Here is a 14,816-nt window from a genome sequence, read left to right on the forward strand (position 1 = left end):
TCAACTCTGCCATTGTAGTGTGAACGCAGTTATAAGCAATAGGTGACTGGATGAGCATGGCTTTGTTCCAATAAAACTTTATTTAATAAAACAGGTGGTGGGACAAATATGACCTGGTGACTGAGGTGTGTTAACCCCTGCTAGAAAGTTCTACTGCTTAAATATAGCTCTGGCTTTGTGGCTAGATTTCATCTTAGAGGACACTTTGCCCCTCACTTTGCCTCCTTGTCTTCCCAGACACCACATTGCAGATTGTCCCTTGCTGCAGTCTGTAACAGAAACATGATTCTGGGTGCTTTGTATGTACTGTGTCTTTCCCTGGCAACTGAAGGCCCTGGAGATCTTGCGTAGCTGTTGATCTGCTCTGGGGTCCTACCTTAATATGTTCTGGGGTCTTGTCTTGTCAGAGAGGGTCACTGTAGGACCTCAGAGAGGCCTTTGGGACAGGTAAGACAGATCAGCATTTCAGCAGATCACCCCTGGTTTCCAGCCAACTATCAACAACCAACCTGTGTATCTTACTAGAGGCTCTGAGATAAGCCTTAATTCCGGCACACTGTGGGACACACAAGAGCCGAAAACGTCCCTTTTGCTAATGAGTTGTGTGGTATTTTCTCACTTTATCTCAGGTTTCCAGCCTAACCGCTCCAGGAGCTATCTTTTCAAAATTCCAGCAGTTTTTTCCGAGTTTCCCATTAAACCATTGAAATCCAAATGACACATATGCATAGTTTTCCCAAATGCAGGAGGGAATCTGCATTTTTTTATTGAAAAAGGGAGGTGGCACTCCTGCAAAGTAAAGCTGCTCCCTCTGCCTCATCCCTCTTGGCTTGATGTACTTATTTCTCTGAGTATCTGATTTGTTGCTGTCTCTGGGCAGTGTTGCTCCTTTTTTGTACTGCTGTCCCACTGCTTGCAGTGACTCAGGTGTGCTTGGAAACAGGACGCAACCAACTGTGGTTGAGTTATATTCACCCTGACAGCCGGAATGTACAGTGTGATTTATGGGAGTTGTTCACACAGAGATCCCCAGATAGCTTGGTTTTCTGACATCCATGTGAAGTGTTGAGGCCCAGGGAAGAGGAATACACTCCAAGGAACCAATGGATGCTAATGACATTTCTAAGTGCTATGATGAATTGAGCCTGGACTTTTTAATGTCAACTTAAGAGTACACTAGAATAGAACACAGCGTTGGATTTCCATACAACTGAGTTAGCAGCTAGCAATTTAACCAGATGAACTTTGTTACTTTGGAAGAGCTTATTGAAATCTCTGAAAGAGGGATGAGAGATAAAGGAAGAAAATCAATCCGTGTGACCACACATTAAATGGATCAAAACTTAGCAAATTCACAGCCTGGGCAAGCAGATTTAATGGTTTATTTTTATCAATTTTTTACCGTGGAATTTGAAACAAGAATGACTTTGGACACCTGAATTCTACCTATTCACTCCAGCTTGCTTTTCTTTAAAAGAAAGATACCAAATGAAATGATTTTTAAGACCTTTTTTGCATTGAGTCAACATTTTGTTGACACAAACCTAGTTAGATTTCTAAAAAGTATCATACTGTCCCTTGCTCAAGTTAAGTACGAAATTGCCTAGGAAATTTTTTCTAAACCCAGTGCCATGTTCCATTCTTTACCCTGCCCTATTGCAGCCCAAGAATTGGAGTGAGTGGAAAGTATGTTCCTGTTTTTTTCAAAACAGTGCTCAGGACACATTTGTGACCACACCAGCTTCTGTCGCACTGCCGCTTCTGGTCTTCCGGTTCTGAGCAGCCGTCTTAGAGATCAACTTTTGTAGCAGTCTGTTGATGAGGTGAGGGCCGCCTGCTCAGGGGAGATAAAGGTAGAGGTCTCCAGGCTCTTCTCTGGGGGCAGGAGTCTCACCCCAGCAGCTGCGGCTTTGATTGAAAAGGTATGTGGCCCTCTGGAGCTGACTTCAACCAAATGGCATTGGTCTTTGAAAAATGTACTTTAGCACAGCCCCTGTGGAACGTGTTTACTTAAGGATTTTACCCCTGTTAGAAGTGAGAATGTGACTACAGCTGGACTGCCCCTCACTGAAAGCATTTGCTGCGAATGTGTCTTCTGCTAATATGTTTAAGGATCTGTAATGAAAACAGAGTCATTCTGAAATAAAAGGACATTGACATAAAAAGCGGTAATGGTTGATGCTATCTGTTTTTTAAGATAAGGGTTTTGTCACAAAGGCACGATTTATGGTGGGAATACTGAGTAGCAGTAGTGTGGCAGGTGATAAATCACTTTTCTCACCACTGGATATTGAAAAAAAAGGGATACAAACACCTTTTAAAAACAGGAAAAATAAAAGCACTCCAGGGCATGTAGTTTACGGAAAACATAGTAGAGAAAGTGTGGTAGGACTGAGATTGTGTGTATGTTGTTGACTGAAATGTTTTAATCTCATTTGGAGGCATCGTTAAGATATATTTTTGTAAAACTGAATCTTGAAAAACTTAGTCCATACACTGGGCAGCATATAATCATGCTTTTTAATGTAGGGCTTTCACGGTAGCTATGATGGTGATAAAAATCACGATCCTTCTCTTCTCTTTACCTTGTGCACAAGTTTTCTTCTGCCCATGGCCAGGTAGATGAGAGCAAACAAAAGCAGATGTGTTTATAGGATGTTAAGGGCAAGAACAAAACTAATACCTTAAGAGACTTTTTAGGAACCTCTTGGAAGCCATGAGTCCAGGGAGGGATTATAGAGTCTGGGCACCTTCTGGGCACCTTCATCCTCCTCCTCCTCCTCCTCCTCCTCTGTTCTCTGTGCTGGTGGAAACTTGATACATTGCCACATGGATGGGGGCTCATATGGGCCACCACTGATGCTTCCTTGCAGATGGGAAGGCTCTCCTCCTGGATCAGTCAAAATCAAGGGCTAGCTTTTGAGGAAACCTGAATCTAAGCAGCCGGTCCATTGGAGCAATAGATTGTCTTAGAGAGGATTCCTTCTCTTTTAGAGGACTCTATGAATGCATAATCCCATCAGTAAGTGAGCGTGTGGGTTAATGCCGCATTAATTACATATCTGGGGATATGTCGGGTGCAGATGTGAGGACTCCTATGCCATACAGCATAACACCAAAATTCAAGAATTGTATTCATATGCAGCCTTTACTTTTTGGCCAGTACAAAAACAAGTGAAATATGCCTGTAATTATTGCCATAAAATAGCAATTCATAGTCTCGCATTTTGTTAACATCCGTTGTCTCTTCCAGATGTATGCCTCATAAGTTGGTCAGTCAGTATTCGTTTGTTTCATCATTCATTTATTTGTTTTCTCATTCATTCATTCATGCATGCATTTGAGAAATACTTGAGACCTTCTACATGCCCATTGTTGTCCTTGGTGCCAATACACAGCAGAGAAGAAAACAAGAGTCCTGTCTTCGTGCTGCTTAATCCTAGTAGGGCAGAGCCAGGCAGTAAGCGAGACCAAATATATAATGTGTCAGCGGCGGGGTAGTATAAGTGCTTGGAAGAAAAATGAAGCAGGGTAAGAGAACAGAAAGGAATAGAAGGCTAAAGGCTGAAATGACATCATTTTCTCACCCCCTCTCAGGAGTTAGTGTCACCCAACTCCTCTCTGCCTCCTGCCTTTTATCCTGAAAAACAGCCCCATGAGGGGGCAAGCAGGACTGTCATTTCCATTTACAGCTGATGAAACCGAGGCACAGGGTTTAAGAGATGGTCACGATGGCACAGCAGGTAGATGTCAGGTCACTCAGAGCCCCTGTTCTCAACCCCTCGAGAGTTCCTTCTCTTCACCACTGCTGGCCCTAGTCCAACCCAGCGCCTGGCCCTTTGGCCATGGGCAGGCTCAGTAAGTGCATGTTTGAACCGAGGCACTGTGCTAAGCGCTGGGGAGGAAGAGAAAGGTAACCTCAGGTCCTGCCTGGAGAAGACCCCAGACTAATGAGGAGTGCTCCTGGGAACACCCTGCCACAGGGCTGAGATTCGGCACAGGGCTGTCTGTCCTGTGTGTCTGTCAGTGTGTGTGCGGGTGTGGGGGTGGGAGGCTTCTGAGAAAGCTTCACTGAGGAGCAGCTGATCTCATTGCAGAGAAGAGGAGAAAGGCATTCCGTGCAGTGCAAATTGCCAGTGTAGAAGCCTCGGGGCTTAAGAGAACGTGACATGGAAGAGACAGGAAATATGTACTCTTGTACAGGTATGCGGCACACGTGTGGCCCCCTCCCTCCCAGCCTCCTCACTAAAGATTATTAAGCTGCTTATTCTCCTGGTTCACCTGAGGCTGTTTTGAGAGAATCTCAGAATCTCAGTGTTCATTTCATACGATGTTCTTCGGGCTCCTCTTGTTCATCTTTGCAGACTGAAGTATTCATGAAGGACCTTCAGAAATCTGATTACTCCTGATGAATCAAAGAGTAAAGAAGAATCAAACATGATTAACCAGGTGAGGCAATGTGATAAAAGGGGTGTATGATTTAGAATAGGTGAGCTGGGTTCAAACTTTAGCTGCAGCACGTACCTTGGGCCAGTTATTTTACTTCATAAGACCTCAGTTTTTTCATCTGGAAATGGGAATAATGATACCTGCGTCCTGGGAGAGAACGGGCAGAACAAGAATTTCGGCAAGGCTCTATCATTTCAGTTATCCTCCCCCTGCTACAGTGCGAATCTGTCTTAAAGACTGTAGGTCTGGCTTCTGCTAATCAAAGAGAAACAGTTACAGCATAAACCTGGGCTACTGTGTTGCCCTGGGATATGCATATCACCTGTTTTAATCCCAGGATTTTTACTTTCCTCCTAGTGCTATGGCTGATTATTTAATTTTTAGATAATCGTGTAGCAAATATCATGTATTAGAAGGTAGGGCTATAAAAAGAGTATACCACAAACAGAGTTTGGTTGTTGGCCAACAAGTCCCAAGCTGCCTCTGCTGCCATGTGCTACCATATCAAAAGAGTTGCCCGGGAATCCCCTGCTGACATCGGTCTGTCTCACGTGGGTGATATTTGGAAGGTAGTTTTGGTGTGTATTTGTGTTGATCATTATAGTAATGACATGCATTTACCACAGTTCTGTAGGAGAGCGACTCTCAGCTGTGGTTTAGAGACAGCCCTTTGGATCTCCAGGTATCTCAAAGGCTATAAAACTTCTCAAGTCAAAACTAGTTTTAATTTTACTGCTTGAGAGATGCAGTATGAAACATATGACAGCAATGAGTGTCTATTTTTGTAGCAACTCAAGCCGCCTGTTTTTTTTAGGGGAAGATTTATAATAAAAGCACATAACTGTAGGGCTTTTAACCTTGATTTAAAAAAAGACTTTCCTGTTCATTATCATATCTAGCTCTGGGGAGATGGGCAGGTTAGTGATGATCTGCACCATTTTACAGATGAGATCCCTGAGGTGGCTTTGTGGCTTTGGTCCAAGAAGCCATTTATTTTTGACTCCTGGCTTCACATGGCTCCTCCCTTGACTGGCTCCTTCTTATCCCTAATCCCCTATCTTTGTAGCTTGTCTGTTACCTATCAAAGGAAGCCATGTCTGATTTCTCTATTGGAAGTTAAACTGTTTTTCCCACCTCTGGTTTCCCTTCAACTCCTTATTTATTTCATTATTGCATTAGCCACTAGTTTTATTTCTTGGGTTTTCAACTGGTAATTATTATTTAATTTTATTGATGAGTCTGTTTCCAGCATAAGAACAAAAACATATAAACTCCATGAAGGCAAGGACCCCATCGTTGTATTTCTGGTGCCCTAGGGTGATGCCTGACACAGCAGACACCCTTTGTTAACGTGTTTGGAAGGGAGATAGAAGCTAAGTTTAAAAGACTAAGCTGATCTTTGAGTGTCTATGTTCCAACAGCAGAAAATGGACTAGAGGAAGGCTGTTTGAGGTTTGAGAATTATTATGAAAGGACATTTTTACAAATGAACCAGGTTTATACTTCAATATGTGTAGAGTTCTCTGAATCATGTCTGGCAGATAAATAAGACTTGCTTTTGGGGGAGTTTTTTTAAATTCAGTGGGCTTTGAATTAGAAGGAATTCCAATGCTTGTTCTTGTTCTGCTTGAGTAGAATTGATAAAATCTGTTAATCATCAGTTTTGCTTTAAACCCTTGAGGAATTTTTAAACTTTGGGAACTCAGGTCATGATTTTGAACTTTTATTTCTAATAATGTTCCTGACGTTTTTTATAAAACAGATTTTGTTGTTACTATTTTTTAAAAATCCTTCTCATATGCATATATAGTTTGAAAGTCTTGTTCCTAAATCCCCATTTTACAGATTGTAGAGTCCAACATATGGAAATAATTAAGGCATTGTCTGTTCAGTGTGGAAGTATCCAGGAAAGTTATGAAAAGCTCCAGGAAGGATAGATGTCCATGTTGATCAAACTACCAGATTCTTAAAACGTGTTGCTTTTACATTGTGTCATATGGGTGAAGCAGAACAATTCTGTTCTGGATGACTTTTGGAAGGCATGTCTAATAATAACTAGGTTTTTCTCGTACTTTTTCCACTGGGTCAACTCTATTACTTTAGATATCTGGGGCTACAAGTAATAGAGATTTCAAATCCAAATAGCTTAAACATGTTTTCTTAGGTACAAGGACAGGTGATTCCCAGGTTAGTGAGTTGAGGAGCTGGGTGGTCTTGTCAAGGATCCAAGTTGTTTGTGGTCATCCTTAGCATGTCAGAGTAGTCTCCTCATGGTCAAAATATGGCTGCCACAGATTCAGGCATTGCATCTCGGCATGACAGTCTCCAGAGACACCAGCAAGACACCATTTTCTTGTCTTTGTAGGTGTGAAGAAGCTTTCCAAGAAGCTCTAGAACAGACTGCCCCTTGTCAGTGGTTTGCTGGACAGAATGAATCACGCCAGTAATCCTACAGTGGGCCATAAATTACCGTGAATGGCTTGGACCAATTGGGATTTATGCGCTTTCTCTGAGGGCAAATAAAATATGGGTCACACCATCAAAGGAAAGGCAGCAAAGAGATGAGTAGGCAATAAGTGGTCATTGCCATACCAGATTCATCCTACTGAAACCCCCCTTTACGGATACATATTTTTTGCTCTCAAATAATCAGCATTTTCAAAATCAGGACAAAAGGGTGGTTCTTTGGTTGCAGAGTTCCTTATGTAAATTCAGATTTTCTGTCTAAATTTTCTAAGAGAATTTTATGGATAAAGACTTTCCTTCAGTATTTTACGGGTTGAATCTTGTGCTCGCAGTTCATGTGAATATTTTGAGAAAATGTTATAACTGCATTTTAATCTAGAGACTTGTGAGCCTGCCTATTTACTGTTGAGGTTTTCTGCAATCCTTGTACTAGAGGAAGTGTCATTTTGTGTAAACCAGGAAAAGAAATTGGTTCAAGTAAGTCTAATTGCAGAGTTGCTGAATGAAGATATCCCTTTCTGTCTCTTACAACAAAAATTTAAAATTTAATTTAAAATTGTCAAACAATGATCATGTCACATCTGGAAATTTCAGGTTTTTACTCCCTTGCTTTTTTTCCTAATTACCTGAATGCTCTGGATATTCAGACTTTCAGCTGTTTGACTTTGCTGGAGGTAAGGGAAGGTATCCAGTTTATTTCACTTTTCTCAGATGTGACTCATTTCTTTGACATAAAAATCCTTATCTCACAGGATAAGCCTCAGGAATTGGTTTGAAGAATGAAGACAAACCTGGCTTTTATGAGAATAGGGAATTTTTTTTATTGGAAGCATAGTTTTCAACAAAGAGTCAGCTTGGAAAGCGGTAGGATTTGTCCCAACTTCCCAGTGGAAGGTGAAATAAGACCACAGATTTATCAGCCTGATCCTTAGAGACAACATTCAGAAACACGAACTGTTAGTTCATCCAGTGTTCTCTCCTTTCAGATGAGGAGATGTAGGCCTAGAGAGATTAAGTGACTTGTTCACTTCCATTAATTTTTGGTGGATATAGGCCGGGCATGGTGGCGCACGCCTATAATCCCAGCACTTTGGGAGGCTGAGGTGGGCGGATCACAAGGTCAGGAGTTCAATACCAGCCTGACCAACGTAGTGAAACCCTGTCTCTACCAAAAATACAAAAATTTAACTGGATGTGGTGGAGGGCACCTGTAATCCCAGCTACTCGGGAGGCTGAGGCAAGAGAATTGCTTGGACCCAGTAGGCGGAGGTTGCACCACTGCACTCCAGCCTGGGCAACACAGTGAGACTCCATCTCAAAAAAAAAAAGAAAAAGAAAAAGAAATTGGTGGATATAGTATTTTCCTAAAGCCCTGGAGAACAGGTGGTATATACAGTATTGTATGGTGCTATACTGTCTGATATTGTGTATACAGTTACCTTAACACTCTGTACTTGGGTAGCTTTGATAATGCAGATGTAGAAATTGGTAGTGATGGTGGTAATGAAGATGAGGATGATCATGAAAATCATAAGAGAGCAGCTACCTGACATTTATTGAGCACTTACTATATGCTGGGCAACATGCTTACAGCTATTGGCTGTAACACAATAGTTATATTATTGCCCCATTTGACAGATGAAGAAAGTGAATTTAGAGGTTAGACTTGCCCGATGTCACACAGCTGGAAGTAGCAGAGTTAGCATTCTAGCTCATATTTGCCTAATTTCAGACCCTGAGTTCTAAATTATGAGGCTTACCACTAATTATTGGGGAGGGAAAGGATAGTGTTTATGAAGCTGAGAAGGAACGTTCCTGAGTGGCACCAGGAATGACCTGGAAGAGTGAAAAGCCCTCAGAGGGATTGGACCATCCAGTGCTCCTAGGGGATTATGTAGATCAGGTGAAAATTGGACCTGCCTCATCAATCCACAAGAGAAAGTGCAGGGTGGAGAAGAAACCTCAAGGAAGGGGGTTGAGCTTTGAAAGGAGAGGTTGGCTACAGGTGCTGGAGGGGCTGATGGAATGTAGATGGGGCAGAGGTTGAGATCCTGGCCCTCCCATGTCACACACCTCAAATTGAGGCCACATGGCTGTCAGCGAAAACAGACCCAGGTGCTGGTTTCAATAAAAGGTGGGACTCGGACACAAGGGTAGGGAGGGCAGAGAACGGCTAAGGTCTGAACAGCTCTGCAAACTAGGTACATGGCTCCCAGGATTATCACACACATTTTTCACATGAGAAGACAGAATTTTCGAGACGTTAAGTGACTGTTCTAAATCATTCAGCTGAGGCTTTCAGTCCCCATATTTGGAATATTTGGTGTAGAATTATACAGGCTTGGCTACGGAAGGCATGACTCGGGCAGAGAGAACTAGAGGAGCCAGGAAGAGGGCAGAATAGGCACAGCCTCTAAACCAGCAACCATGCTCACAGCAGCCCAGAAGCTCAGGGGAGAACGTGTGTGTTCAAGGTGGTTGCATGTTCATGATTATAATTACACTAACACCCGGTAACAGAGAGGTTACCTCGTGGTTATGAGCCTAGGCTCTGGAGCCAGCCTGCCTCAAGTCCTACCTCTGCATCTTCTCGCTGTGTATCTTCTATCAGATTGTTTTCCCCCTCTGGGCCTCAGTTGCCTCTTGTGCAAAATTGGAATAATAATTATACCTCATAGAATGTTGTAAGAGTTTAATAAGCATGTAGAGCAGGAGTCAGAAACCTTTTCTATTAAGGACTCAATAGTAAAATTTTTGGCATTTATGGCCGTATAGTGTCTGTCATGACTACTTAACTCTGCCATAAGTTGGTAGAAAATTCAGGCATTTAAAAAATCTGTTTGCCATAGGAAATTTGCAAAAGCCCACAGCAGGCAAATATATCTTGATTTATAAATGAAATTGTATAAAATAGTAGCCATAGAAAGTAGAGTTCTGATTCCAAATTATCAACACAGTCGTGCAGGAAACAGGCAACTTTTTTAAAAATACAAGGTTTTAGTCTGTGTAAAGGTGATTATAAGAGGTATGTTCCTTCTACAGGTCTGCTTAGCTTTCTCCTAAACACTGCTTTTGATTTATCCAGCTCATCTTTTTTTAATAGAAAATATAATTTGGCGGCCAGGCTCAGTGGCTCACACCTGTAGTCCCAGCACTTTGGGAGGCCGAGGCAGGCGGATCACAAGGTTGGGAGATTGAGACCATCTTGGCGAACACAGAGAAACCCCGACTCTACTAAAAAATACAAAAAAAAAAAAAAAAAAAAAGTAGCCAGGCATGGTGGCGGGTGCCTGTATTCCCAGCTACTCTGGAGGCTGAGGCAAGAGAATGGCATGAACCTGGCAGGCGGAGCTTGCAGTGAGCAGAGATCGTACCACAGCACTCCAGCCTGGGTGACAGAGCTGGAATCTCAATTAAAAAAAAAAAAAAAAAAGAAAATATAATTTGGCAAGTTGCAGCCCATGGTTAAATAAGTACCACCAGAAAGTCTGAAAATGTATTTTCCATTTATAGAAAAAAAGGGTTACACTGACTTAGAAATGTTTTATGTTGACAGTATCACTTAAAGGAGATATACCTCATTCTTAATGTGAGAAGTAATTGAGAAGTGTATCTTGGAATCATTTCTGGTAAAGAATTCTCTTGCCCTTTCCCCAAATTAAAAAGAGGAAGAAAACCAAATGAAGTACAAAAGCCTTAAATTTCAGTGAATAGACAGCTGTGCTATCTATTCAGGCTTTGATGGTGGGATGGGTGGGCCCCATATGAATCCATTGTACCCCAAATTATGTAAGCTTCAGAAGCAGTTGCACTACATGAAGTCCAGAAAATGTAGATGGCGTGCATTTAACGGGGCTGACCTTGGTAAATATAGAGTTGTGGACGGGAGAATGGTTTTGTGATACAACTTCACCAAAAGCAAAGTGAGGTCTGAGTAATGATATACTTTGTAGGTAGTTTACAGGGAATGGAGACTTTTTTGTTTTATTCTTTTAAAGGGACTCTGGAAACCACATCTAATTCCAATCTAATGAAACACTTCCTAATGCCAGGGGTTTCTCAGGTCAGTGTCCTAAGAGAGGCATCTCATGCCTGTCTTGTACTGGATGTCCTATGTACAAAACACTGACCCTGGTGATGTTCATGGTATTCTCGTGCCTCTTTTTTATCTGTTGGACATTAATATATCAAGGGTCAGTTAGCTCCCACTGTGTGCAGTAGAGAGAGGTAGGGAGAGAATACTGAGATGTCAGTTCATACATCTCCGTACATGTGAGTGTAATGGGGATTTAGGCTTTTCTATTCTGTTTTAGAAACTGAAAATCAAATCAGATCAAAAGATGGCTTTTGACCAGAATTTATAAATTTCCTAGTGAGTGTTGGCACTGAAATTTAAGGAGCAGTTGTATCTTCTTGAAATTCAGGAAGCTTACATGAATTCCTAATGAAAAACAAATAGCTTTTCCAGCACAAAAAAAAAAAAAAAAAAGTGGGGGCGGGGTTTCTCTGTGATGTTAATTGTACCAAGTTCTGATTATGTGTTTCAAATCACAGTAAAATTCGAGGAAAGAGGATTTTTTTTAAGTTTGCTTGTCTGGGAATTGAGACGTGGGAGTTCAGGAGTTCTGGCCCAAACATGTGCTTCTGAAAATGGGGTAGAGAAGTGCACAAGCATCTGCATGTGAGGATCCGCATGCGAAGATGCACGTGAAGACCACAGCTTCCTTTCCTGTCCTCTCCATGTGAGTGCATCATTCTTCAACAGTAGTTCAGTTCAGCCTTTCTTAGATAATAGCCTTGCAAGTGAACGGACAAGCAAAGGCAGTTGCTGAGTAATAAAGCTTCTGTGCTTACGCATCCGAATGTTTAGGATACACCTGAGATGTCTCTCTTACTGAATAGAAACAACATCCCTGGAAGCTCTAGACCTCTGAGGCACCCCAGCTTTCCCCGGTGAGTACATTAACCTTTTCCCTTCTTGACATGCTGTGGAATCAGCTGGAATGCTCATTTCATTGTAGCCACTGGACAAAAATGCAGCTTGCCCTGGTCACAACAGTAATGACGGTTAAAGTACGGGAGTTTGTCTGAGAGGGGGTGAACCCTAATGGTTGAAAGGTTGACAGCTTTCTGAATGTTTGCCACCTCTTCTTAAAAGCAGCTTCACCAGAGCAGTTTGGCAAAGGTAAAAACAAAACAGTTATACTGCTTGCAGCTCTAGGATTTTAAATCACAAACTGTATATTCAACCATCCAGTAGACCAATGAGAAGTAAAGAATCCTAGCTGAAGGTGAGAAAGTCTTGTGTGTAAAGTTTATTGCCCTGATCTCTTTATGTGGTTATGTTCTGCTAATAGGCAAATTCACTTAATTTTTACATGGTTTCCCCGGATGAGCTGTTTACATAGTTGCTTGTTCTTCTCTCCCCTTCCCTCGTCTTCCCTGCTTCTCTGACCAACACTATCTAGACCTAGTGAATAGACTTTAGTGTACAAATGTGCCAAACTCATTTCATGCGCATGAGCTGTGACTCATTGTCAGTCACCTGGAGCCTAGGGGGCTTTCTGCATTAGGAAACCTTTTACTCCTAATAATGCTGTTTTCTGGATCACGAGTAACGCTCAGCCATGGCTGTGCTAAATACAGAAATATCTGTGTTCTAAAATCTCCATCTCCACAAAATTAATCTGATGCTGATGCAAAGGGATCCATCTGCCGAACATTTCCCAAGAATACGGGAGAAGGGGCAGACACAGTTGAGTATGCAAAGGTGCATTTAAACATTTTAACCCCTTTGAATGATGAGTAGGTTGAATATTTCTCAATGGAGCAAAATGTGTCTGGCACGCCATTGAGCAGGCATATTTAAATGATTTCCCCGTTCTTCCACCACATAAACAGTGGTGCAAATTTTCTTATGGAAGGTCTTGTTTCTCCATCTGTATATTGCGCTCCAGAGCTTTTGCTCCCAAACATACCCTTGTGTTGTTGGGGGATGGGAGCACTCAGCCTCGAGGTTGAATTCTGTCCCTTATTCCACTCACCCTCTCTTTCCTGGCCTGTTTCTTCATCGGTCAAATGGGGACAGTAGTAATGGTAAGTCATAAGATGCTTGTAACTTGGCAGATTTGTGAAAATTGTCCAGCATAGCTTTTGGCACATAAAAGGAGCTCTTCCAAAATGTTTTTCTTCTTTTGAGGGTTTCCAGGAAAAAGATTTTGAGGAAAAAGGTTTCAGGTCTTATTGGATTAAAGTCATGTTCATACCTACAGATTGTTGGTTCTCTTGAGAGCAGGCACTGTCTGGTGCAGACTCTGGGAGATGTCCCCTGCAGAAACCTAAGTTTTAACATAACCCATGCTAATTACATCATGTCAGTGACAGTGGGCATGGCAGAGCTGCTCCCGCCCCTGATAGAAAATAGTGTATGTGATTTGTAAATGAACTGTGTGCTCACGTGTTCTCTGGGAATGTAAATATTGACTCTAAGGAAGAACTAAGATAATTTTGTGGTGAGATAGTTTCTAGTTGTTTAGGCTTTCATTTTGCTTTGTTTTAATTGCATACACATTGAAACTATATTCCAGCCTTGGCCAAACTTCAGTCATTCAGATACCACCATCTACCCTTCTGTTATCCATGTTGTTATTTAATATTTTTATTTAAATCCCCTCTTTTAAAATGTAAACTTATTTTCAAAGCAAACCGTCTCTTTCTTACATAAATAGGAAACGAGTATCACATGCAGTAACTAGAAGGTGGCCTTGATGTGCAGTGAAAAACAACATCTTCAGATCAACTGAAGGCTCCAAGGCCTGAAACTCATGTGCAAGAGAGTGACTAGCAAGTGTGTGAGAGGCGTTTAAGACAGTTTCACACCAAACAGAGAGGTTCTCCTTAATATAGACTCCTGAGACAAGTTCGGAAGGTTTTCTTATTTGGATTCTTGTGTCAACATATTTTGTAGATTAGACCTCATTGAATGTCATAATCTCATCTTTTATTGATATCATTGTCATTGAGGGGTTTTGTCATCCCTTTCCATAAAATGGCACTGGAGACAAAAGAAAATAAAATTCTACACATTGCTGGGCCAAACTGTGAAACTGTACTTAAAACAGAACCAAACCCACAGTTTTGAGTAACTCTTTCTCAGTTAAGCCTTCAGGTTGAGAACAACATTGTCAACCGGGCATAATATTAATTCCAAACCCACTGAAAGGCATCAGGCAGAGAAAGGTTGTGACAACCCCCGCCATCCCACTAATTGCGGTTAATTGTGTCTGCCTGGGTGTTCCAGTTGCTTGGTGTGCCTGGCGTCTTATTGAGGATAGGAACTGTGTCTCAACACTACTATAGCATTTCTCGTGAATTCTTAGCCTAGTAAGATGCATGTGGTCAATTCCATCAATAGTTCTTGGGTAAACTTGAAACCTCCCGCAGCTTGCCAAGCAGAGCAGATGCATGTCCTTGGAAGCACTTGTGATCCCCTTTCCTTAGGCTGTCAAACAGTGTAGCTCTGGGCTGTTCCTGGCTTGTAGGGTTAATGTCGAAACTCATAGGCTTAAGAGGCTATTGTAAATATGCTTACACAGCATATTTAGTTAATTACAGTTCTTCGTTTACCCTCTCCTGCCATTTGCATTTGCAAGGAATTGAGAGAGCCTGCTGTGTTTGTCTTGGAATGGATTCTCCAAAGGCTTAGAGACCTACTTTTCCCTTTCCTTATCAGGTCCTCTGGGTCTGAGCCCCGACCCAGGGAGCGGGACTGAACAGGAAAAAGAAGAGAAAGGAGAGTTTGCTCATTCACATTTCTGTGTCTGGGTGGCTGCGTCTCTTGCTGCAAAAAGGCCAGTAAAGGATGAATCATCTAGTTTGTCCACTTTTGCATATATATATAT

The 14,816-nt window shown here is 41.9% G+C and overlaps 1 protein-coding gene across 5 annotated transcripts in view; it reads left to right on the forward strand.

The window, feature by feature from the left end:
* PDZRN3 (PDZ domain containing ring finger 3) overlaps positions 1-14,816 on the forward strand; it is a 240,571-nt gene that overhangs the window by 51,773 nt on the left and 173,982 nt on the right. The window contains exons 1-2 of one of the 5 annotated variants that reach the window (XM_017955291.3): positions 1,779-4,203; positions 4,365-4,449. The exons of 2 other annotated variants lie outside the window; for them this stretch is intronic. In XM_017955291.3, the coding sequence (XP_017810780.1) occupies positions 4,438-4,449 (12 nt within the window). In that variant the 5' untranslated portion in view covers positions 1,779-4,203; positions 4,365-4,437. Of the gene's footprint in view, positions 1-1,778; positions 4,204-4,364; positions 4,450-10,288; positions 11,869-14,816 lie in introns of those variants that run through there. 2 more of the 5 variants (XM_017955292.3, XM_017955293.3) reach the window with 2 other exon arrangements.

The sequence above is a fragment of the Papio anubis genome, chromosome 2 (genome assembly GCF_008728515.1).
Source record: "Papio anubis isolate 15944 chromosome 2, Panubis1.0, whole genome shotgun sequence".
In the NCBI taxonomy this organism is placed as follows: Eukaryota; Metazoa; Chordata; class Mammalia; order Primates; family Cercopithecidae; genus Papio; species Papio anubis.